The sequence below is a fragment of the Strigops habroptila genome, chromosome 3 (assembly GCF_004027225.2).
Source record: "Strigops habroptila isolate Jane chromosome 3, bStrHab1.2.pri, whole genome shotgun sequence".
NCBI lineage: Eukaryota > Metazoa > Chordata > Aves > Psittaciformes > Psittacidae > Strigops > Strigops habroptila.
This window is the reverse complement of record NC_044279.2, coordinates 48,714,699-48,741,773: the sequence shown is the minus strand read 5'-3', so window position 1 is coordinate 48,741,773 and position 27,075 is coordinate 48,714,699. Positions and strand designations below refer to the sequence as shown.

Below are 27,075 nucleotides of genomic sequence, written 5' to 3'. Positions count from 1 at the left end.
GCAGAGGGGAAAAGTAGCTAAAAATGAGGGACACATTAGCTCGCATCTGCCTTCATTTTTAAAGAAGTCAAGTTGATTAGCTTACCATCCTGAATGAGCTCTTGGGATTGGAGGAATATGTTTAACTGAAGCTGTGCAGAGAAGGATTATTCAGCACTCATATAAAAGGATTTTAAATGGAGTATAGTGCCCTCATAGCTAGTGTAAGAGTCATCCTTTGTTTATTAAAAAAAGTAAAAATGACCTAGGAGTCCAAAATACTAAAACCCCCAACATTTTAAACAATTCTAAATTAAGATATAAAATCAAACCAAGCAAACTTACCTGCACTGGACCATTTTACTTTATGGAAATGCAAGCAAAACCACATAGAAAATACGAAGTGCAAGCATTAAATCTCAGGATTCCTGGTGTTTCTTGCTTTGTCGTTTTTAATATGTATGTATTTATTTTTCAAAACACAGTGGAAACTCGAGAAAAATATATCTTTTATTAAAAACTCAGTTGCTCTATTCAGTTAAGTTGTGAGGAAAAAGAAGCAAATCTAGTACTATCCCTGATACTTTAATCAATAAGCACCCAAATTCTCCAATCCCCCGTGTGCAGGGAAGACCATCAAAACACAGAATCCACTTTAAAAAACCCACTTTTTTTATGATCTGAGGACTTTTCTGTGTTTTAAAATTTATGTCTCTCTGCAGGTCACCAAGAGTTATTTACTTATTGGTAGATAAAATATGCATCAGAATACATATTATTCTTAATAAATATTAAGGATAGGAACATTAAAATATTCCTGAAACTGTCCGCTGAAGGCTCATACATGAATGGCATCTACATGCCAATTTACTGCATTTGTTTCTTCCTTTAAATTTACAGTGATGTGGTTTAGAGCTCCTAGGAATGTACTAGTAAGTGGAAATAGCATTAAAATCACACCATTTGATACCAGTTCCTTTTAAATTTGAATTATTAAGCCAAGAATTTAACCTGACTATCACAGGGATAATAATTTATACCTGCCTCACAGGGCTTAGTATGAGAAAAGCTTGATGAAGGAGCATATATGCAAAGTGGCTTTTTAATTAAAGACTCGTAGATCAGAGAGAGCTCCTTGTATTGCTTAGGCTTTACTGAAGTGCACCAGGAAAAACAGGTTTCATATTTTTGCTTGTTTACAGCAACATTACAACAGTGATGTTTAATCAGGAAGGAGGTCTAGTGACTAATAAGGGTGAAGAAATGGTCAGAAAATGGAAATGGCCTTGGGATGGCAAACTTGCCCAGCCTGTTATAGCACAGGTAATATTAATTGCATTACTTTTCTTGCTGTTGTTCTTACCTCTGGTTTTTTTTTTAATTTCACATATTCTGGTCTCTCTGAGGTGTCTTAATTGCAAGGAAAGTGATGCTTGCATTTCTTCTTTAACACATTCTTTACAAAGTATGCCTCTCCAGCAGCCTCTACATGAGTAGGTACTTTTAACTCTCTTTTACTTATGTGGCATCTTAGGGAGAAGAAGGAAAAGCAAGTTGCCTGGAACTGTTGTAACTCAGGATTTCAGTAAAACAGAGGTCTATCTTCCCTGCTGGAAACATCTTGGAAGCATGTTTTCTGAGCTTAGGAATATGACGAGCTGTTCCTCATTTTTCTTTTGGGAATGTTCAGTAGCAGGCAATTGTTTGCCTTACTTCGAGCCTGATCAATTTTCCATGGAGTCCATGAGAATTCTACTATTGCTTTGTAGTTACCACAGCTGGGCCTAGCATGCTGCAAAAATACCAGAAACAAAGGTAGAACCTTTGCGGCCCAAGTCAGTAAGTGTGCCTTCAGGCAAGGAGTCTGTAAACACACCCATTATTTACAGAGGTTTGATCAGATGATTTTTTTATTCCAAGCTACCTAATATGGAGGTACTGGCATCATGCTTTGTATTTTATACAAGGCATACATAATGCCCTGAGAGAATGTCAGGTAGCCAAACCATACCAGGTTTTCTTTACTTGGCTCATACTAACAGGCTGGCAGCTGACATGAGAGAGTAACTTTGAACAAATGGCAATACAATACTTGCAGCTGCCATAACTTTCATATATTTGACATTCTTACGTGGAATTGGATTTTTTTCTGTACACTGACTTCTGTTTGCTCTGTAAAATCTACAGGAGTTTGAGATTTCCAAAATATCATGATATATCTGCAGTTTCGTTTTTTACAAAGTCTGTGAAAATTAAAGTGGTAATTATTGAAACAGTTTGGCTTATCAAATACAGATTATAGAATGTGAATGATGTGCTATATCAAATCAATTTGATGTTCCTCAAGAGCCATATGAAAATGGTAATGAATTTAGTAAAGCTGTTAGTTTTTGCAATATAATATTTGAATGGATAGGAGTGTCAAAGGCTGGAAAAGGATTGTGTAAACTGGCTTTTGGATTAAATGGAAGTGGTTCCAAGTCCCCTGCTTAGTGTCACCAGGACATTCTTCATGGTCTGTGTGCACAGAAAATTCTAAAGGCTTTAGTGACCCCGATTTTAAGGAAGTACTTTTTATGTGTCGAAATGCTAATTCTTTACTGGGGACTAAATATCCAAATCCTGCCCACTCGCACCAACAACAGTAGTTAAAGGGCAAGCAAGGACTAGAGCTTCCCAAGTCTGTCTGTGTCTGACTCCACAGCCTCTGCCTCAGAAGTGTACATGCTTTCCTGAGCAGTTTGAGAGGTAGGAGTATTTCATGGGTCTTCCTGCTATACAACATCACCTTCCAAAACATGCATGGTCTCAGTACATTTACTTTGGGCAGGAGTCATGCAGACAAAGGGCTAGGAGCTGTCTCTGCCCATAGTTTTTATGCTGCAAGCTAACTTTGCAGGATTCAAATGAGAGTGACAGCACTAAAACTTAAGCCTAGAGTAACTGATGATTCACTCATTGATGACCAACTGTCTTGAATAACCCTCTGAGTCTTCAGTCTGCCTTTTCCATCTAAACAGAAGTATGAAAACTTGTTGGAGTTACTAAATCTCCTTTTTCACTCTTTCAGGTTAATGAGTACATCACAGTGAGGATTGCAGGGCACTTTGCAATTACCTTGTTCTACAAGTGGCAACATGAAAGCGTGTGCTTGTGTTTGTCACCGCTGCAGGGTGCGGCTCTTCCACAGTTAGAATTGGTATGTTGTAACTGCTACATCATTGCTTTTCATGAAGGCCCTTTAAAAAAAATACTTGCTCTGTGAACTATGGAATTGACGAGCTTTCCCATAAAATACACTTTCCAAGTTTATTTCCTTTTAGGTGTGCTTAGTGCAGTGTGCCACAGAGTCATCAAGTAAGAGCTTCTAGAGATTAAATAGAGACTTAAGTGGATTTATGCAAATGTCCACCTACCATAGGTCTGGCCCAAAGAGACAGTTATTTCTATGTACTTAGGTTCCTATTTCTGACTTTTTTTTCTGCCAGATTTCCTTAATTATTTAATGCATTCCCTCCTCACAACTTTCGTGATTAAGTCCCTACTGCTCTACATCCAATGTCTTCTTTATAGTTGCAGCAAGAACATGGATGGATCTTATTTTGGTTTTTTGCTCAGAAAGTATAGTTAAATACTACCTGTAATTTATCTGGAATTCTCTGTTCTGCCAGATAGAATAGTAAGTAAGTGCATTGACAGCCCATTCTGACGTTGGTATAATTTATTGTGCTGTAGGTGGTAGGTACTGAATGAAGCCCCGAGAAATCCTGATCTAAATCTTTCTGGCCTGCAGTTCTGTGCAGTGATCTGCTGTCCAGATAGGTTAATCACCCAGCCAAACCCCTACATCTTCATGGCAAATGCTGTCTTACAGTTGAGTTTAAATATACTGTTAGTAAAACAGATTTTTCTTGTGTGGTTTGGGGGTCAGGAAAAAGACAGTTACAAAACAGTTGTTGGAAAAGCAGAGGAAATCTATGGTCCAAGTAAAACAAAAATAAAATTCTGTTTGTTCAGTTTATTTCCTTCTTCCTGTTGTATATGAAAACATTTAGCCTAGAAAATGTAAAAGCACACATTGCAGGTCTGTAGAAGGCATGTATACATGTCTCATTGATTTAAAGAGAAATTTAGATTAACTCCTGAACTTGAGAAATTAAATTTGACAGAGTTATTAAATGATCTTTTGTAAGAGTTTCACAATGTGTAGCTCCTAGGATTAGATGTTCGAACACAATCCGTGAAAATACTACAACTAACATCACCATCATTATCAAAAAACCCCACATTTCTGCTTGCACAGGCAAAGAAACATTCTAAATGAGGAAAGATAGAAGTGGTAAATTTATGTGTTCAAAATCTAACCTATTTTTTATTTGTTTGGAAACAAAATTTTAATCTATGTTTTGTAAGATAAACCTGAGGGTTTTTAAACAGTTTGGTAGTTTGTTGATTAAAGATTGAGAAGCTCTTAATGCCTCCTGAATAAACTGTAATCCTTCTGTAACACTGGGATGAGAAACAAAACAGTCCTCCTAATTCTGGAAATCACTGGGCCATAACAAAAATAGAGCTACTTTTGAGTCCCTGTAAGACTGCCATCTGAAATGCCACCAGAACAAGGCTTCCTGTATGGAGGAAAGGAGAATTTGAGCCTCCTTCAAAATAGAACTAGAGAAGATGAAAATCATGAGGAATTCACTGTCTGTCTTGCCCTGGTGGAAATGGAAGGGTCACTGCTCTGAGGGACTACAAGGGAACAGGGAGAATTGGTCTAGCAGGAAGAAGTCTTTTGGCTCATTCACACCCTTGATAGATGTTTAGAATTTATACAGTTCTCAGTTCAGACCTACTTCTTTACACGCAGAATTTTCCTTGACACAGCACTGAGGTGGGGAATTTGAGTTTATGAGGATTTGACTTTAAATAGCTGACATAGCAAATTCCATCTGGGAAAAGTATAGAAAATATATGGCAGACAGCTAAGGGCTGAGTCAGAAAGAACCTGTGTCTTCACTTACTGTAATGGCAGGAGGGTGTGTAAGTAAAAACCTATGAAGAAGGTATGACTAGAAGCTTTTATTGAGTCATTTTAATTTGATTATGGGTCTCTGCTCTCTAAGACTCCACATTGACTCATTAAGGGATACTCCAGCAACACACACCAGATAAATATGGTACTCTGCAATCTTGTTGTCCTCCCTCTTCCAAATTGATTTATGTCATTTTAAACACTGCTGGTCCAAATGAACCAATTATTTCAAAAGGTCAGACTTTTTTGAAAATGGATATGAAAAGGTGGCCTTTGCTTATATCAGAATATCAGCTGTAGTTAGTGACATTTTAAATACTTGTACCTGTTATTTCATTATAGATTAACTGACAACACCAAAAATGGTCTAAACTTCATAGTAAATCAGCATTTGTCTGAACTCTGCCCTTAGTTTCTTACTAAAGAAAATTATCCTTCCTCTGAATTTTAAACAGTGTTTCTTACTTATAGTCAGCAAGAATCTATCTCAATTAATCTTTATCTCTTCCAAAAATCAAATAATCTCCTTTTATAGCAATTAAAATAGCTCTTTTTTTTTTAGTTGTCAGCAATCTAAATAATTAAAGACTGCACAGTAAAACCCCATAAAACAACAAATATTTAAATGCCACACAAAGAAAATTATGAATCATCATAGCAGAAGTAATGAATACTCTCTACAGCCGGTTAAGCATACAGGGCATTTGTCTTTCTTCAAGTGGTAGATTCCAAGAGTTAATACCATTCTTTTTGGAGTCCCATTAGTGTCCACCTTCACATTGGTTTATGCTCTCTACAAAGGTTCTTTGCCCCAAGAACACTCTCACACTAGACATGGTCTTCATTACAAGGAGCTGGACAGTAGACAATCCAAATCCTGCTCCTAACCACACTTTTAGAAAACAGTTATTCCTTTTAGTTCTTTCTGCCTTAAGTAAGCATAACATAATCAGAGCTCATTAAACCCAGACATATTGCCACTACCTGTCACTTAGTAGTTCCCTTGCCAGCAGAAAATTCTTTTCTTCAAAGCAGAAATAATTTGGATAAGCTGTAGGAAAGACCTGAAATTTAGAGGAGATTAAAGTTCATTCTGAGAAAACTCTTCTGAGTCTTGTCTCTCTAACCCTTAAATATGTTTAACCACAGAGACTTTGTATTAATTTCTTCTGAAAGGACTACCTAAGATCTAATTCACAGGGGCAAATCTAGAAAAGGAGTATTTTCAGGTAGATTTAAACTAATAGTCACACTGTGGCATGGTAGAATCTGTAACATATTTAGAGAATACAGAATGTTGGCATGCAAACTAAAATTTTGTTAGGAATAAAATATAGTTCAGTGGGTAAACTGACAAATTGCAAGTAAAGGGGCAGGTACTAGGCTGATTTTGATTTATGCAAGAAATTAGCAAGATCAAAATCTGCATAGAATGAAAGATACGCTTCAATCTTAACTGGAGAGAATCCTTTGTAAGCAGAAAGGTGGGTTATGTGGTATCTACTCCAATTTAAAGAATTAGGGAAACAAAAATACAACCACAGCAGTCCTGCAATAGCTACTTTCTGTCTGGAACAAAAAAGAAGGAGTCTCAAGGGGCACAATATTTAAAATGTTTATTTTTAATTTAAGAGTATTTCATTTAAGGTATGAAGTAGATATATTATTTTGAAGTTACATTTATATTTTTCAAAAGGGCCTTTGTTAGTTGTTAATTTTCATTTTCCATAGTCATCAAGAGCTCTTTCAAACATATATCGATGTATGACTTATTGTTTGTAAAATGTTATTACATGTATCACACAATACACATGTATTACTGTCTATGTTCAGAACAAATTAAATGTAGAGCATTTGTTTGGAATGAAGAGATTTAAATGGTTCTAGATTCAAAGAAAAATCTAGCAACTATATCTGCTTCATGCTTTTTTTTCTGCATAGTGCAGAGTGCTATCTTTTTGGCCACTGGAGTTTTCATGAGCCCAGCCAAGCAGACAAATAGTAAGAGCATTTGCTCTGCTTTTCAGTATTTATAGCCTCCTTTTCCCAGGCTAGGACAGAGCAGGATTCACTGTTGAAACTATTCTCTCAGTGATGGCTGAGTTGGCTAAAAAAGTTTCTTCTTAAATTACACCTCTTTCTATCAATAACTTGTGAAGTTATTGGGAAGATGTTCATATCCCTGAGGCATTTGATAGTGTTATGTCAGTGTCAGCACCATTAAGCATCAACTGGAATCATTACGTTCTTTAATTTGTTTTTCCATTGTTAATTTTTAAAGCCAAAGTTGTCAGAGCTGTTGATGAAAAATGAAGTTCCAGAGGCAACTGTAAGCCATGTAAATGACATCACTGCAGCCCAAGAACTGGGGAGTTTGCAGAGGAAGGTCTGGAGCACTGTGGATGATTGGCTGTGGTATTATCGCACAGCCCTAGTCACAAAACAGCTGGGGATGTGGTTTATGAGCTTGTTTCTGTATCAGTAGGTACCAAAGTAGACTAAATAGTCCTCTGAAAGTCAGCCCCCAAATGACCATCAGAGAATGCAGACACTGCTGGCTTGAACACTGAGCTAGACAGAAGACCGATAGGCAACGTGTTACTCAAATTGGTGAGCAGGTACTTGGGATACATGGTTCCTCTGAGGTCAGCAGATGTTTCAGTGCTGAGTGTTTCCATACAGTGTGGTTTTAAAATTGCCAGGCAAGTGCCAAAGAAGCCCACTCCACAACTGATAGTAGTAGAGCTGCATCAGAGTTCCACTGCACTTGGACTTATCAGTCCTGCAGGAATTGGGCCATTTAGCACAGACATAGCAGCATGTTGAGACACTGTACTGTTCTCAGGGCCAGGCTAACAGCTCTGCATGGTACTGTACTGAGCCAAGCACGTCGACTTGGTCAGGGATCACTGCAGTGAGGTACATTGCACAGTACAGACATGCCCTGTATGGATCCTTGAGATATACTTGGGCTGAACAGACAGTGGATTCCAGTCCTGTACTGAGGAAACTACTGAGGACAATGGGACAGGTAATGACCTGTCTGATTCCCTACTTCTCTTAGTGCAGCTTTTGATAAACTGCAACTCTGGAGGTGGAGGAAGAAACGTTTGGAAAAGAGGAAGAAAAAAGTGTGTAGCAAATGAAAACCTTTTTTGAAGACTGTTGCTCTATATGCATTAGGTATAACATTTAAATTAACTATCTGTGAGTTCATATAACACCTGACAGCGTGAAAGCTAGGTCTGGGCAGAAGCCTAACATAAACTTGATTTCAGCCTTGAATGCAATTAAATTGATATAGAGAGCTCATGCTGGTGTGCTACATGCCATGGGAATCATTCTGTGAGTGCTTGGTACATAAAAGCCTCCTTAACAATACTAACAAAAGCTATAGGAACACACTCTTGTTTACTGAACATGGTTTGATAAAATTTGCACTGCCTGAATTCTGTATCTTTGCTGATTAATTTAGCAGAAGATACATTGCGGCTATATTGAAGTCCTCTTATGGGGAAGACAGCTTGAGCATCACCATGTTCCTTTGGCAGGATTAATTTACCCTCTTCTACCTTATAAACATCTTTGTCAACTCTGATAATGTTTTCTTCTGGTTTATGATCTAGCCACCAGAAAAACCTGCCAACCTGCCAATTAGTTGTACCTAATCCAACAGTAGGGAAATGGGTCTGGGCAGGAAGAGTGAGGTATAAAAGAGTGAGGATGAGATTTAACATCTACTACCTGAGTTAAGACTTAGCAGGTCAGGGGAGGTGATCCTTCACCCTCTACATAGGACTAGTGGGGTCATACCTGGAGTACTGTATCCAGTTCTGGGCTGCCCAACACGAGAGAGACACGGACATACTGGAGACAGTCCAGTGAAGGGCCATGAAGATGATTAAGGGACTGGAGCATATCTTCTATGAGGAAAGGCTGAGAGAGCTGGATCTGTTCAGCCTGGCTCAGGGACATCTCATCAATGTGTTTAAATACCTAAAGGAAGGGTACATGGAGGATGGAGCCAGGCTCTCTTCGGTGGTGACCAGTGACAGGATCAGGGGCAATGGGCACAAATTGAAACACAGGAGGTTCCCTCTGACCATCAGGAAACACTTTTTCACTGTGAGGGTGGCGGAGCAAGGGGGTTGGACTAGATGACCTCTAGATGACTAGAGGTCCCTTCCAACCTCAGCCAGTCTGTGATTCTGTAATTGTGTGATTAACTTGCACTATTAATTTCCCAGTTTGGATCACATAGCAGATGAGTTATAAGTGCAAAACCACCATCAGTTACCAAATCAATGCCTATTTTGTCACTGATTTCAGCAGTAGTGGTATATTTCAGGAATGGACTGCATACGCCTCCAGAAAATGTCTGGCCTTCCTCTGCGACCCTTAAAGAAGGGCATAATTCAGCCTGCAGATGCTCTCCCAGTTACCTCAGGTATGCAGAGATCACAAAGGAAGAGGAAGAAGAACACCCAAGCTCCAAAGTCAGAAACGCCTCTCCTTTTAGATCAAATGCAGACGACTCCTCCTTACAGCATGCAGCAGGAACCATGCTCTTATCCTCTCAGGTAAATGATGGGGTCAAGGGAAGGAGATGAAAGAACTACCTTTCCCCCAAGTGACTAAATGGCTCTTTTATGGTTGCTTACTTATGCCACACAGTAAGAATATACAATCTTTTTCTATTAGATGTTACTATCGGTACCTCAGATATTTCATATATCCCTGTGTGATACTTGACAAGCAGCAACAACAGTGAAGCAGCAGTTGTGAATGTTTGGAAAAATGCCTGTATTAGATCTTTAAATATTATTTCAGCAAATAAGATTAACTTTTTCTTATTATCAGCTAAATTTGTGATAGTAGCATCCAAAAAACTCTGTGAGCAATGCTTCTCCATACCAGATTTATGAAGATGCAAGCCCAGTGTATCATGCTCCTGAATGATGCTCTGCTCTTCCAAGTGCCAAGTATAATATGTAGAAAATCTGAGCTTCAGACTTGCTTTCTAAGAATTTGTTTAGAGTTGTAGTCATGCTATTTTGCTTCACTTCTTAAGAATGTGTAAGGGAAGTCAGAGGAATGGAGGGAATATTGTTTTCAGCATCTTTCCTGAGTCCTTGCCTTTTCAAGTACGAGATGGTCTGTATTTGATTGCAAATTATCTGCTAGTCTCAGACAAGTGTCTTTTTATTCAATCCATTAAAGCTAAGAGGTTTGCAATATCCTTAGCAATTCTCTGAAACTTGATTTCAACCATCCATGGCACATCTTGCTAATGTAAGATGCTTGTCTGTTTTGTTTTGCCATTAGACTTTAACTTACTGGCAGTTATTTTCTCATACAGGGCTTCTGTTTTACTAGGTAGTAATACCAAATCAGAGAAGCTGCATATGAATCACTTCAATGTAAATAAAAGAAGGACTGTACTGTATGCCATTAATTCCCAGAAGGGAAATCTAAGCTAAGATTGGACAATGATGGCTCCATTGTAAACATTGATGGTAGTAGTTTACTAGCAGTTAATTTCTGGATATGATAAAGTAGTTTACCTATGCCTCCAAGCCATTACACCATTGCACAGAATGCATTGCATGTGGATCAAAAGCAGGAGCAACTTTTCAAACCTACGTAATCCACAGCTGTCATTCATGCTGTGTCTGCATTTTCTTATTACAGGAAAACAAGCTGACAGGGTTTCTCACTGTATCTTTGGTGGCGCAAGGTTCCCTTGTGACTTTGAGTCATTTGCTTTTATTGATACCTTTCCTATGGGTCAATAGCAACAGTGCTTTTTTACAAGCTCAGTGATGTCTAAACATGAGCAAAATTAAAGGAACAAAGTACTTTTAATTCCATTTGACTCTTTGTAGCTCAACTAATTACATAAATATACTGTAAATCTCAAGTGTCTTATTACTGCTCCTAGAATGGTAATATTGTAATCTTGTTTTAAATACATCTGAAGCTGAGAACCAAAATTTTGCACATTCTCCTGTTGTGTGAAATCACGTATGGTCTCTTTTCCCTGATCCATTTATTTTCTTTTCTTTTAAATTCTGCTCCCTCCAGCACAATATACCCCCTGCAAGCATCTAATTCAGGCCAGTGCTTCTCATAGCTCTTTCTGTTTTAATGCTTTTCTCTTGGCACAGCCATTTAGGGTTTGATCCAACATCCCCAAACACAGCAGCAAACTTCTCATTAACTTCAGAAGGCACTGGGGAGGCCTGTGGGCTTTAGAGTCTCCTTTTTTTTACCCTGGTCCAAACCTTTCATAGGATTTGCTTTCGCTGTGAGGAAGTTGTTTTCAAAAGATACCATCATGTAGGGCAGTGTGGCAGGTTCTTAACGATGACATGATGTCTGCACTAGAGGTGTGAACATAAGGCTCTGGAACTTGGCATTCCTGCCTGCTTTGCAGGATCAGCTAACCTACAGAATTCCCTCAAAAATTAGGAGGACTTCTCAAACAAATCAGCCTTCACCACACTCCTGAAAGACCAACACAGATAGCACATATACATGAATATAAACTGAGTATACTACAATCAGCTATCCAAGATAAGAGGTGCCTATGAGACCTTCAAATTATTAGGGAGTAGACTCTGAAGTCTGCTCTTGGCTGCTACCACAGCCTGCCTGGCTCGCTCATCTAGTTAAAGCACAACCCTCTTTTTCCTGTTGTCTTGATTTCAGAGACTGTGTTTTGGCTGAGCTCCACAGCATTTATGGTTACATCAGACCTTAAGAAACACCTGAAACATTTAGGTGACTGCACGCCGTAGATAACAAGGGATGACTGCCCCTAGGCCTGTCATTTATAGAGACGATTTAAAGTTATTCTTCAATCTGTACTTGATTTATTTGACAATCTAACTTGTCAACACTTTCACCTATATTTTCTATTCTTCATGGCAGGGACAAGCTGCGGGTCACATCCCAGGCTGCTTGTCCTGCTGTGCTTCGAAGAATTATGATGAGGAAGGAAGGAAAGACATGCAGGTGCAGTAATCATTGGATTCCCTATGTGTCACACCTGGAGTATGATCACCTCATTAACAATCAGATGTCCTTTAAGGAGCAGATTATAGTGGTCTGTGTCTCATCTTCACAAACGAACAAGGATCCTAGTGAAGACAAGATAGAACAGCTGTATAAGAGAAACAAGAACAGAAGTATGCCTTGTGCTCAGGTGGGTTTTATCAGACAGTAGTTTTTCCAACACATGGTTTTAAGGAGTCTTTTTGGCATAATTTTCTGTTTATCTGGTTGCTAAAATATCTGAAAAGTTGTCTCGTCAGAAGCGTCTATTTGGCACCAACTCCAAATATGTGTTTTATGGGAAATTTAATATTCACAAAAAATTCCAAAGTGGAAAAGAAATTTAGAAATGCTAGAACAAAAACATCAAACCTTGATTAAAAATCCCTAGATTTGAGTTTTGGGGGGCTTTCTAGCTCTGTGGCACAGTACCAGGAAACCCTGTGGGGTACATGTGTGGCTACTGTGGCGTTGCAGGCCCCAGGGATTAGTAACCACCACATTTTTTGGCATCAGTTGGGCAGAAACCTGTGATTTGGCAGCAGTGGGGTAAAATATCTTTCATTTTTAAAACATTTTGGCTTCCGGGAGTCAACACTTTCTAATAAAAATGAATGAAAAAAAAAATTGATGCAGAAACATGCTGCTAGAAAATTTCAAACCAGCTCGTTTTCCTTACAGTATAAACTTATTGAATAATAATTTAATACAAGACTCTGTCGTCACATTCAAATGACCAACTACTAAGGAAATACGCAATACAAAGTGTAAGTGTAAGTGTAAATTTGTATTTGGAAGGACTGGAAATACAACTATGTTAAAGTTTGGAAGGGCAAAAAAGCAAAAGATAGGTAATATAATAAACTCTTCAAAACAAGGTATGTTTTTTTGTTTCAATGTGCCCTGGACATGTGTCTATTCTTACAGTTACCTGAAAATTTCTTGATAGTGGTAGTAGAGACTTAACAGGCATTTTATCATCTTGACATACTGGGCACAACAGTAAACATCAGTGACTGCTGTATTCAAAATCTTATGCTTGTCACCAGACATTAGTGGAGCTGCACTGAAATTAAAATGTTAAGAGGATTTGAATCTGCATAGCTCCAGCTTCAGTACCAATTAAGGCATTAAAATAACTTTTTTCACTACATCTTATTTGACCATTCCTTGAGAAACTGGTCACACAGCAACTATAATTTCCAATTTGCATTTGAAAAAGTTAGCATAGAAGGGGTCAAATTCTGGCCTTCATGAAGTCTTTGGGAAAACTCCCATGCGTTTCAACACCAGCGGGATTTTTAGTCCAAGAAGCAAAGGCTAAATCTGAATTATCTACATCTTATATAAAGAGAAGAGGAAGAAAGTAAGGGTGTTTTCAGGCCTAAATTTTAATATTGTTCTTTCCTCCTGGAAGTTGGACACAAAAACCTGTTTGGGAAATCAGTGGCAAAAAAGGCTTGGGTATTGCCTCCTTGTCTCATAGTGTGGTCCTGTAGTTGGCCCCTATCCACTAATGGCAGGAACACAAGACTTTTGGAAACCAGGATTCCAGAGGATTATGACAAATCCATGAAGAGGTTGCAGAGTGACTAGCTACCAGCCCTCTTCTTACAACTATGAAGCCTTGGTTTATAAATCAGAGGAGCAGTTTCTTTTAAGAAAAGAGAAATACACCCACAAAGAGAAACTGAGAAATTTAGAAGCCTCTGTCACCAAACTTTCAGTGTAAAGAACCATTGCTACCTCGTCTGAAAGAGAAAGATAATTCAGTTGAGTTCATAAGGAATTGTTTAAAAGGAATGTTACTAGCTTAATTAGTCAGGCAAAATTTACCAGCTACTTAATTATATAGTTCTATTTGTTGCTTCAGGGTTGTCTGGATTCATTTGGCCTCCTCAAATACGATACAATTTTTGCAGATGCATTTACAGATCATAAGGGTTCCTTATTGGAAAAGAGACATAATGTAGCTCCTGGCATGTTTTTGGTATGTGAAAAGAGGAAAGGAAAGAAGAGGAAAGGGAAAAGGGAAAGGGAAAGAGAAAAATAGAAAGGGAAAGGGAAAGAAAGGAAAGAAGAGGAAAGAAGAGAAAAGGGAAAAGGATAGGGAAGAAAAGAAAAAAGAGAAAAGATAAAAGAGAAAAGAAAAAAAAGAAAAAGAAAAGGAAAGGAAAAAATAAAATAAAAGGGAAAAGAAAAGATAGAAAAGAAAAAAGAAAAGAAAAAGAAAAGAAAAGGAAAGAAAAGAAGAAAAAGAAAAGAGAAAAGAAAAAAAAAGGAAAAGAGATAAAAGAGAAAAGAAATGGAACTTGTGTGTCTTCCAACATTCTGAGAAGTACCCTTAGACACCAAGTCTAAGGTGAAACATGAACTGAAGTTAGTTTTAAGTACATTTATAGTTTCCATATGTGGTCTGAGCACATTAGAATTTCTTGTAAGAGATTAATTCAGAGGTGATTTATTCAATTGATGTTTTGCATGCAAAGAATACATTTTGTGTTTTGAAATACATTTCTGTTGTAACACTGTGAAGAGAGGATTCTCCAGGTCTTGTGCACGTCTGCTGACAAGTTGCTCACCTCTGTTACAAGCTGTTATTAGGCTAAGAAAATGCAGTCTTGTTTTGCATTGCACAGAATTGCATTATGATTGCATTTTAATAATCCTCACATCCTTCTGTAAACACTGACACAAACACTGTTTTGCTTGGTTATTTTAGTTACTTTCTCTCAGTAGGGGAGAGCACCCACTGATTGTTGTTTCGTTATTCTTTGTTCACTTCCTAATAACGGTGAGGAACAAGTACTGTTTCCTGTGTTTGCTCTGTACATTTTTTGTAGTGGACATGGCATCAGAACAGAGGAGCTTTCAAATATCCTCTCCTTTTAGCTACTGTAAAATTAAGGTTATTTCTGTCAGTTAGGAACGAGCTATTCCTACAGAAAGAAAGACTCCTCCTGTACATGACACTTAGATGTCTGTGATCAACTTGTTTGTCCACTGGGTGACACCAGCAGCCTATCTGACATCACTTAGCTGTGTATAGCACCGCAGAACACATGCCTGTACAAGATTAAATTCTTAACCACACAGCTTCTTTTTTCCCTGGTAATATTAATAACATTTTCTTTCTTCTCTGGTGGCAAAGCGATATAAAAAATAGGAAAAGCAAAATGCAGAAAAAACAAAACTTCTTCCAAACCTGCTACATGTACTTTACAAAGGTGAAGAAGACAAAGTGAGAAAATCCTCTGTAAAATACATGCTGAACTGAGAGCATGTAGAGAAAGATTTAAGTTGATGTGCTTTAGTATGAATGACCCACAGTTAATGAAAATTATTATTAACATCTCTGAGGAACTCAGGTAACCAGTTACAGAGGTGCAGTCTGATTCTGTTCCATGTTACATTTTTTCATTCCCATATGGAAATAATTTATTATTTTTGAAAGAAAAATCAGGATAACAAGCAATTTTTGTGACTGATGAACTGATAAACCCTTAGAACAGCTCATAAACTACTTCTGTTTTAAAAGTAATTTAAAGACATTCTGTGGTTTATGCGCAGCATTTTGGTTTAGTTTGTTGGGGTTTTTTTCTTCATCTGGAATTCACAGCTACAAAGATTAGCCACCAGTACAAGTTCAGTTTCAGTCAGTACCCAGATACAGAGAGATAGAAACAAAAGATCCATGAGGAGTAAAACCTGAAACCTAATTAGCCTGTCAGCATGGTCTTAATTCCTGTTTCCAAAAACTGAATGGTAAAGGCAAAGTGTTTAGTTCTTTTGCTTGAACAAGAAACTAACTATTGTTTAAAGAAGAATGGAGTTTGTTTTTAGAGGAGTGTGTTAATAGCCCTTTCTATCAATACTCCTAATGTCTCTCAGATGGTAAATAATCAATCCAAGCAAACAAAAAGTCCCAAAGGTATGAGCCTATTTCATCTGGTTACAATCCCTAATGACCTTTCAAATGGTATAGCGAACATCCTATACAAGATGGAGCTGGAGCCACCTTTGCTGTTTCCAGGACCTGTTTTCCTTTGCTGTTTTCCCCTTCTCAAGCAATTCCCAGTCAGTCTCACGCAGCTGTTACCATGCTCAGCCAGAACAGCTTTATCTATCTAAAGCAGTAGCAATTCAGAAGAGTTTCAAACAGTTCAAAACTGCCAGCAGTTACAGCTCTCCTTATGCTATCTGCATACACTAGTGACTTGGAAAGACCAGGAGAAAGATAAGAAGCTGTCAAATGCATCTCAACCAGAAGTCACAAATTGGAAAGGGCCACAGTAATTTCCAGAGCAGCTTAAAAGCTGAATAATACTCAGAAGTTCTGGAACCTAAAATAGGCTACGGTTCTCTTATGTTGGACAACATCATGGCCTCTGCTGAAGAACTGGGATTGGCCTGATTGCCATTTAGAAGTAATAATCATTAAGAATGAAGTAACTACATTTAGGGTGGAATACAACTCTCAGTAGTTCTGAAAAATTGGTCATGTGTCAGAGATGACAAAATTCCAGGTCACACTTGATTGTCTGGAGGGTTAAAGCTGATCACAGAGAGCTCCAGAAGGATTGTGCAATGCTCAGCAATTGATAATCAGACGGTGTATGAAATTCATTGTCATTAAGTGCAGAGTAATTTACATGGGGGAAAAGAATCATAATTATTTATACAGATGCAAAGATAGACACAATAACTCCTAACACTGAAGTCAGAGATCTAAGACTCATTTGTTGATATATCCCTGAAAACTTCTGATCAGTGCTTTGCAATGATCATAATGCAAGCAGAATGTTAGTTAAAGGGTAAATAGAACATTCTTGAGATGCTGGTACACAGCACGTGACTGTCTTCACATCTCAAAAAAGGATATAAATATGGAATGGCTGTTTGCATAAGGAAGGACTAAATGGGGTAGCTTGCAAAAGAGACTAAGCTGAGATATGAGAAAGCTCTATAAAGCAAAAATGGTGTGGCAAAGGAATAAGAAATAGTTACTCACTATTTCTTAAAACACAGGAAGAATCAGACACCAATGAAGAGATAAGCAGCAGATTTAAAACAAAAGGAAGTTCTTTTTCTCACAGCACATCATTAAATTGTGGAACTCTGTGCCACAGGATGTTGTGGAGGCCAAAAGCATAAGTGTGTTCAAAGTGGCGTTAGATACATTCCTGAACGTTAGTTCCATTGGCAGCTATCAAACATGATGGCCCAGATACAGCTTTTGGTTGAGGAAATCCCTGAATTGTTAACTGCTTATGGTTAATACAGGTCACAAAGAAAAGGGTTTTCTTATAAATGCTCTTGCACTCCTCCCCCAGCCACCAGCCATTCATAGGGACAGGATACTGGATGGCTTAGATGAGCCTTTGGAATAATCTCACACAGCTGCTTTGACACAAGTATGTGCAAGGTTGTTGCTTTTATTGGGGTTAAACTTTAATAAAAGGATTAGGGGGGAAATACACAGAGTTCACGAGAAGAAGGGTCTTTGCCTCAGCTACATATATCAAACCATTTTGTATATATTTTAATTAGTAAAGCTTCAATAAAGCAAAATTGATATTTCCAGGAAGATAAGGTCTCTCTCAAACTGTGTTAAAGTAGGATTAAAAATTTACTTAATTTTACATGCTTGCTTCTTGAGGCAGATAACTAATTTCCTCTGGTCCGTGGGAATTTCCTCAGATGATCAGGAAAAAAACTTCAAAATGAAGCACAATTGTCCTCCATGTCTAGTGAATCAAAAGGCTACCCTTAGTACCCTTAGAAGGACAGAGTCCATCCTTAATTTCCTACTAAAATTACTGTTGTTCAGCTAAATAAATACAAGCGAGGTTCAGAGAGGGAATTCATGGCTTCAAAGAAAAAGAAGTTCAAGATTTAATGAACATATTAGGCAAGAAGGAAATGCTGTATGATATTAAACATTTGCTTTTAGACAGCTTTCTATACGGTATTTTAGATGCCTCAAGGAAATGGTTTTACAGAAGCATTACAATAACGCAGTTGCTCTCAGGGCAGTCGCTTCTCTCTGATTGTGGCATGTACTTCCTGCCATATGGACAATCCTACTCTCTCGCCCTACCCCCCGTCTAAAGATCTTCGTCCAGGACTTCATTCCTGTACCTTCAAAATGTTAGGGAGCTGTGTGTTTGAGGGGCAGGAGGTAGAAGGGAACCGAAGTTTTTATTTTATTTGCAAGAAGTGGCTTTTCAAAAGCATTGTTTGTGCTGAGTTAAAAGAACACAACCACCAAACACCAAACATTCTTGCTGGTTTCTTTCCCATAGGATTTTCATTCCTTTATTTTCCAATGTAGATGCCTTTTCTATGTAGTTTACAAATTTATAATCATACATTATTTGTGAAGAAATTACTAGGATAACAAACATATGAACCTAACAATAACAAAGCATGGTGTGCTTACACATATACACATGCAAATATACACTGCTGTTCCAGTTTAAGGATGAAGCCAATATACTTGTTTTCATCTATGAATGATGGTTAAATATCATGAGAGCTAGCTGAGGGAAACTGCCATCGAATGATTACATTTCTAGATCTATAATCATCTCTGGACGTGACTGACTGAGTGCTAGCAGCACAGTTCTTAAAGATTGCATTTTCCAATTTCTGGAGCGTGTCAGACTGACACTAGGATGCAATGGAGAGGAGAAGGCAACTTAAGGTCAAAACCAGAGCCATGGGTCTGGAAATGTGTTCCTGCACTTGAAGAATGCAACATGAGCCGTGAAAGATACTTACGTTTACTTAGCTCTCACTTGTGGCCTGGCCATGTACTCATAGATGGAAAGCAGCAGGTTTAGATTTCAATCCATTAGTCCAGATTCTCTGTTTATCCAAAACAACAACAAAGGTAACTGGCCTCTCCAGCAAGGAGCAGTGTACCTGGCTTGTGCCACTGGTTACCTGTTAAGCATGGAACACAGACAGAAGTCCGCCGAATGCACAAGAAAGCTAGAAGAGGAAAAATAAAAAGGAAACCAAGTAGAAAGGTGAGAAAGCTTGCCCTCAGTAACTCGTGCTGCATTTGCCATTAGTGGTGAAGTTCATGCACACCTATCAACAGATACCTGTGGAGAAATCACTCATCCAAGCATAGATGCAAGGCCTAGGATGAAGAGCAAAAGAATCCGTGATTTTTTTCCTCCCAAGATGTGAACGTGTACAAGATTTCCAGAAAAGCTCAGGTGAAACCACAGACTGACCTTAACCTGCCCCAGACTTCCCCTTCCCCAGCCTTCCCCTTCCCCAGCCACTGTTATAGCATGTAGGTTTTAGATGGGAAATGAAATGAAGATTTCATTAAATCCACTAGTGACTTTTTTATTGCGGTTGCTAGGTGAACTGCAGGCTGAAAATACCGAGAGAGCATAGTGATAAGGGGTAATACACATTTATAACTGGTTGCACTAGTCAAGCTAAACTATCAGTATGAGAAACTTCATAGATGAGGTTTCCATGATTTTTCTCCCTTGAAAAATACAGCACTGCCCTGAAAAAGGTAAGAGAAAATCACACTAATGCACTTCATTCCAGCTGATCTCAAGATCCAAAACATTTAAAGGAAGGCTGGGTTCTATAATTGCATTTGCCTTGCAACCCTGCCAGTTTTTTAAGTGCACTCATTATATACAGGCTGAATAATTTGAGCTGATTCTGCGTCTTATCAATAGGATGGAAGGAATTCATGCCATTCAGGCCATTCAGTGAGTCTGGATTTCTCTGGAGTCTCATTTTTCTCCAGTAAAAATTATGCTTATGAAGTGAGCCCAGGATTTGGAATCCTCTGTTTATACATATACACCCAGCGACTGTTCATACAATTTTCTGTTTCACAAAAGCTGTGCTGGAAAGGCCATAGTCAGAAACTTACAGGAAAATCAATCTCTATGCTTCTTTTATTCTTGAATTCTTTGACTAAATAAGAATGCCCGTTTGCTTGTTGTGAGATGATCGTGCACTTGTTTGCTTGTAAACCATTAAATTATTCATTTTCTTATTCCAAATTATTTAGCTAAGCAGCCAGCAAACAATAATGAATTTTTGTTACTGTCATCCTACTGAAAAAGCAATTTTGTTTTCAGTTAGGCCTTTAGTTAGGCAGATCTTCTGCAACGACCGTTCTTCATTTCCTTGTAGTCTGGAAACGTCAAGAGTCATCCAGCTTTACCATTTTCACCAGCACAAAATCAAAGATGTCAGTGCAGTTACAGAGACAAGAGGCAGCACAGTTCTAACAGAGCTGTAGGCATCTACAAAACAGACCTTTAGACTTGAATTGGTTTTCTAAAGTTTTTCACAGTCCTCAAAGAGAATCAGGCACTTCCACAGTGCAATTAATCTTCTTCCAAAGTATAATGGAAGTGGGTCAAATGAATCACATGCTGGAAGTACCTATTCCTCTCCCATTGGGTTCAGCTGTCAGTGAAGTGAATTCTACTCTTGCTGCTTAACCTGTTTGTAAAGACTCAGTGATAAAGAAGCCACAAAAATATGTCTGAATGTTTTACACTCATATTGCTAGACAGCTTTTCCTATTTATCTTTTCTTCCTATAGTTAAAGCCTGTTATTTCTTGCTCTGTTCATCATAGACATAGAAAATAGACCGTTCTCTTTCTTTCTGTAGCAGGTCATATTTTTATGTCCCTTCTGTCTCCCGTAAGTGTACTCCCACACTCAGTCGTCATGTCTGTATTCCAAACAAGCACAGGTTACACAACCTTTCTTTATAGGTCATATTTTCTGGAGCTCTGGTCATTCCTCTTGCTTTCCTGCAGATTCTTGCTGGTTGATATGCATTTGACCACTCCAGTACTGCTGAACTTACAAGTTATACTTTGTATTTCACAGGTTAGATTCCTATTAGCACACCCCACAATGATTCAAAGTTGTATCTCATCATCAGCACAGATAATCTATAACATGAGAAGGACAATGCAACCATCTTGTTTGTACATTACCGGCCCAAGAAAGGTGGTACTACAAAACCCAAACAGATAACAAAGCTTTCATTAAATGTATTTCAACTCTGGAGATTAAATTTAATGAACTTCAGCGTAAGCAAATCTTTTTTACTTGAACATCTGAATGTACGTGCACATATACACATCAATCTCTCAAGCTGCTTCTCTAAGGGGCAGTTTGAATCAACAGAATTGTTTCAATAATAAGAACATGTCAAGTTTGCTAATCTGCACAAAATATTCCTAGACAGAAGGAAGAAGGAAATTAACCTCAAGAATGACCATCTTGGTCAAAAAAGCCAGGGGAAAAGAACTTGTGATAGTTTGCAAGCAGCCCTATTTTGCTCCTTCAGTCAGCTGGAAAGATGCAGAAAGGGCACATAAGGGGAAAAGTACGGGCTAAACTCCCAAAACCCTTACTGTGGATTGCTTAATGTCTGTGTTTAATAACTTGAAGTTCCCTTTCTTCCAAAGCTTAAAAGGAATCAGGACAGAGATATATATGCTTATAAACCCAACCTATTGTTGCCAATAATAAAACATTTTTTATTTTGACTTCTTTTTTTTTTTAATGTTCTGGCAAATTACTGCTCTGAAGTTCAGAATTTCATTAGTATTAAAGTTCATCTTTGACCTTTCACCTTTTTATGGGGAAGAATTAGTCAGGGAGAAAAAAACATTCCTTTTTGCCCTGGCTTGCTTATTATGACTCCCTCAAGAATTTCAGTCTGAGGCTATTTGCCAGAACTATGTTTAGCTCTGAGAGGAGAAAAAACCTCCCCCCACTCCAAAATGCCACCATCCAAATTTATCTCTTGGCTTTCAGAGAAGACTTGGGTTTTAAACCACTCCGGATTAAATTTACCCCAGTAGCGGCAGAAGAGCTTTGCTATGCCAGTTTATACCTACTGAGAAAAGCTGACATTCAGAGCTGCTCACTAATGAACCTTCTTATTCTATAAATTCTCGGTGTTTTAGAAGTGAACCAAGTCAGAAAGGTACCCCGTAGAAGATCAAATTCTTATTCATGGCATAAAATGCCAGCCTGTGAAAGGCACATGCTACAGAATGCCATAATGGGAGTGACAGGAATTTGAAAAACACTGGAAAACTTTGGTAACATTTACGTGTTATGCAAGCAAAGCAAAGCTTCAAGAATACTTGAATTTTATGCTTGAAGGCACAAATTTATTGCTTGTGCTGGAAGGAATAGTGAAATTCCTCCATGTCATAACATCACAGAATCAGCCAGGTGAATTGTAATGGAGAGGACTGCATGCCTCTGACAGCAATGGTGATTGCCAGAGGCAGTTGTCTCATTTATATTCCCTTAGAAAAGTTTCAATGCATTGTATATTCATGCATCAGATCATCTTTGGAACAGATTTATCTACCTCTTCTATCAGCCTCTTCATTTTGTAAAATTACAGAACACATGTATCAGAGAATAGCAGTGTTATTTTCAAAGCATTCTGAAGGCAATCCCGCAGTGGCCAAAGGTTCCTTCCCTATTGCTTGTTGTAGTTTTCATCATTAACCACATTGAAACAGTCAGAGCTGTAAATGAAATAAAACTGGTATGCACCCCACCACATTTTGGTGGTAGGATAATGCCAGTGGTTAAACAAAAGCCAACATGAGACAAGTATATGTTGCTTCCTCATCCATGTGGCAATGAAAGGCACTTACATTGGATAACACCACACATAAAGGCTTGCAGCAGCAAGAGGGAGCTAATTCAGATTATCTGTACAGAGAACCCAAAGGCTAGAACAGACCAAGGAATGATGACCAAATGAAAGCACAAAGCATATGGAGCAGAGGCAGTAAGCTGGGCTCAAGGTGGCTGGAGGTTTCTTCTCTCGTTCTCTGTGCTCCCACCACAGGCAAGGAAAGAGGATGCAGAACTGAGGGAGAATGATAATAGAGACACACAGAAGTATGAGAGACTGGATGTCAGATTGGGAGGATCTGGGTAATAAGAAGTATCATAGAGAGGTAAGACCGGCTATGGGAAGCAAGGGGAGGCGTTGATTATGAAAGAAGTAAGAAGCAGGGAAGGAAACATGTACAAGTAAAGTATGAGGAAGAAACTGAAAAGAGAACAGGAAAATCAAGAGTCAGGGAAGTCAGAACAAATGAGTAACAGTTTGCCTCAAGGGAAAAACACACAGACATAAAGGGGTGCATATAGGCAGAGAATCGGTAGCTGAGGCCAAATGCATTTCCACATGCTGACGTACACTCAAAACTGTACCCCAAGGAAAACTTACAGGATTCCCTTTATGTTATGATGCTGATGCTGTTCACAACGCTGGATTTAAGCAAGGGAGTGGAAACATGAGGATCTGTGTCACAGCGTAACGTGTTAGTTCATCACTTGCAAACCTGCAGTGCTGTGAGTGCTCCTCTCACACTCAGGTAAATAGAGCTCTTCATAGTAATGAGACAAGCTGCTTGACTGAAAGAAAAATGTTTTGGAGTTGAGTAAAACAGTGTAATCGTAGTAACTTTTGCCTATAAAACTGAAAAATGCATGATGTAAAATGTTCCTTTTCCCTCTCAATTTCCCACAAGTAAAAGCAGTGTTCTATGTCATGTTCATTATTGGTTATATTACAGATGAATACGTATTGGTGTGAGCTTAAGATGAAGACAGTTCAGTGGTTCTCTGGATTTTCTTCTAGTGAACACATCCATTGTTTCTTGAATAAACATTACCCTGAGGTATTCTAAGTGTCTTGACTTGGAGTCCTGCATGCTGAGAGCTTCCATGAAATAAGCCAGATGTTTCCAATTGTGTAGCACTGGGAACATCCTACAACACAAGCAGCTTTGGACAGTACATCAGCTTAAATGATTCTTATAGTTCTAAATTCAATGAAGCCAATTTTCACTTAAACAAAGGCTCCTTTACGCTGCTAGAACAAAAACACCAGCCTTCATGTCAGTGAGAATCTGGCCCAAGTATATCACTGTTTCTTTATTGACTGAGAAAAGGCTGATGCTCTCACCTTCGTTCTTCTTATATCTAATATTTCAACAGGCTTTTCTTCAATCCCTAATTCTGACATCATCCATATGTTATATCTGTTTGGAACAGTCTTTGCAACATATTGGAAAAGTGTTTATCCCTTCTTGAACTTGCTCTGATAATTCTGAGTTTGGGGACATTAAAACCAAAAGGCCCAACCCAACAAACTGATCCAAAACCAGGACAAATTCTCTAAAAATCCAGAAGGCTGTCTCCTTTCATTTGCTGAGGTTTTACTACAAAATGCATCATTAGTTTGACTTGTTTAAGAATTCAAAGAGCTAGCACAAAACAGAATTTGGCTTTTAACTTCACCTGTTTTGTTGAGGATGTCATGATAAAATAATAATCTACAAATGCCAGCTTCAGGAAACATGCAAATGATTGAGACACCATGAAACATACTTCAGAATCAAAAGCAAGTTTGAAACTGTGGAAATAGAGTTAGTTAGAAAATGAATTGGGGTCTTTCTGAACAGCTCTGAATTAGCTTTAGTCTCCTGATTTACTTCTCCAGGGAGGGAAAATTGCTGAAGTGTCAGATTTTGACCGCATTTTAAATCCTTCTGACTTTAGATATCAGGCTTAGTTGATTCCTGTACGTTTATGACCACTTGCCAAATGACCTTGGTCACCTTTCTTTCCTAGAAAACTGTTTCCAATGAGATAAAGCATTTAAACAAGAAGGTTCGTTGCTACTTATAAAAGTTTAGAAGTAGGATATCTTACTTCTACTCCTTCTTGGTAAAAAGAAAGAAAACAAATAAAAAATACGTAGTTAATACATGCAAAGAAAAAAAACCCAAACAGCTCTTTATTCCTATGCCTTATGTATTTGTCTGTGTTCATGTTCAAGTATCTCATGTTATGCTACATCTAAACTGAAATATCACTGGGATGAAGGGTGGTGGGCTTTGGTAGTCCATGAAGCAGCATGCAAAATGCTGTTTTATACACTCCAGTATGTTGTGTTTTGAAATCCTGGAGGGACTAGACAAATATGAGTGTTATTTTTTAATTTCTTCAATGAAATATAATATTTTATACAACAAAGTCCTGAAAGGTGGAAGCTGTAAACCATAACAAAGCTGTAAGTCAGGCTTCCTAACAACCTTCTTCCTTTGTATCTCAACCTATCCTCTTCATTTAGAATAAGAGGTTGCTCTTGCCGATTCTGCAATTTTCTGTTCTCTTCGTTGGCAGATGTACATTCAAGGAAAGCTACTTTTTGCCAACTATATTTTCAATGGGTACAGCAAGTTAGCTAAAGACCTTCAAAAACAAATAGCTAAGACAAGGAGTGATTACTGCATGGGTTACTGTCTTCCTAGTGATTTCAAGTTCAGGTATTTTACTTTCCATCATCATGGTTTTTAATCACTTCATTCTGAGACCTTTGGCTTCTTTGTTCAGTTTCTTAAATATAAAGCACCGTGACTCAGAGCAGCCAGTACAGCAGTCTCAATATCAAAGCATTTGCACCTTTTGGTATGTTTACAAGTTCTCCATCTTGTATATTCCTTCCTGTCCCATTCAGCAGTTAGGACCGTCCAACCCGAACTGCTGAGCTACAGAATCTTTACTGGCAGTTACTGGCAAGGAGGAAATAAGGAAACAGAGGTGAAGGTCCTGGGCACTTCCCCTGTTTCTTTTGTTTGTTTCTGACTAAGACGTATTTGTTTTATGAGCTGTTATATTTACTTTTTGGCACTATCCATAAAAAATTAATTGCAGTTAAAGGACCAATTACTTTAGTCAGGTGTCTTCTGGCAACTAGCTTTCTTCATTTAATTAATAGTTGCAGGGAAGCTTTAGAAGCATAACCTGGAGAAATAGCAGCAGATGGTCAAATACTTCACAGCTGGATACTGAGCATACAGCTCATGGAGGGAGCATTCCCAGGAGCTAAAGCATAAGCTGCAACAGTTAGCTCTCTTGTGGAAGTTTCCAAGGCAGAAACAAACACAAGCAGAAAGGGGAAATAATTGCAACTTTTGCAATTTATTTATTACACAGCTTTTGGGAACCATATCATTATTTTTGATTTAGTGGTGTCTGGTATGGATGCAAAGGTCGCTACCGATTTAACCAATATATCTTGAAGGGCATGATGATGATGATGATGATGATCTATTAAACTACTGTTACTAGCTGAGAAGCAGTTGACAGCAGTGACGGCAAAGAACAACACAGGTTATAGCCCAAAATGAAGTGTGCAGTCTTTTGCTGAGCTGCTTTTGGCTAGCTTTGACAGTTTACAGAAAGTCTGTTCCTTTCTTGTATTTCTTTTTAGCTTAACAAAACAATGTATTTCGTATATATTGAACAACAGCAGAAAACAGCACACACTGTAGTTGTAGTACATTCTTCCTTAAATACTACCTCTGGGTTATTCCACAGGGTTCTTTTCATGCACAGACTATGAGCACAGGAGCGGGTGCAAGTAGGGGCACAAACCCAGTCTGAATGAAGAGAGGGTGATGAAGAGTCTGAGAGAAAACCAAGGCTAGGTGACATAACTATTTCCATTTACACTACTATAATTATACAGGTGGTGCTAAAGATGTGATTAATTTAATCCTTAAGTAAGTGTCTAATTGCAGATGAAACAGGAGGCTCTCCAAGAGCAGATGCTCCTGGTATTTTCCCTCTTACCAGCTTATCTCCCAACCTCAAAAATTGTGAAATACTCAACACATAGGTGCATGTGCATGTCTTGTTCACCTGCTTTATTTCGGTATCTTGGGCCCGTTGTAGCGGACTTTTGAACTGTTTCCTCCTGCATACCATGTCGTGGAGCAGAAACTATTGAGAGTACAGCTCTAGGTCAAGGAAGATCCTGCACTGCTAAAAAGGGATTAGCATCAGTGAACCATGAACAATCTTGCTTTTCAGTGGGAGGAAGAAGCACTGTCACGTCTCTATCTGCTCATGGAGTAATTTCTTGGGAGACGGCATTTTCTTGTTT

General features: G+C 38.4%; 1 protein-coding gene across 1 annotated transcript in view; it reads left to right on the top strand.

Moving 5' to 3' along the window:
- Window positions 1-27,075, top strand: part of LOC115605515 — a 33,761-nt gene that overhangs the window by 1,498 nt on the left and 5,188 nt on the right. Inside the window, exons 2-5 of the mRNA XM_030480065.1 lie at window positions 1,182-1,302; window positions 3,050-3,178; window positions 9,360-9,591; window positions 11,945-12,218. Of these exons, the coding sequence (XP_030335925.1) occupies window positions 9,362-9,591; window positions 11,945-12,218 (504 nt within the window). The 5' untranslated portion in view covers window positions 1,182-1,302; window positions 3,050-3,178; window positions 9,360-9,361. The remainder of the gene's footprint in view (window positions 1-1,181; window positions 1,303-3,049; window positions 3,179-9,359; window positions 9,592-11,944; window positions 12,219-27,075) is intronic.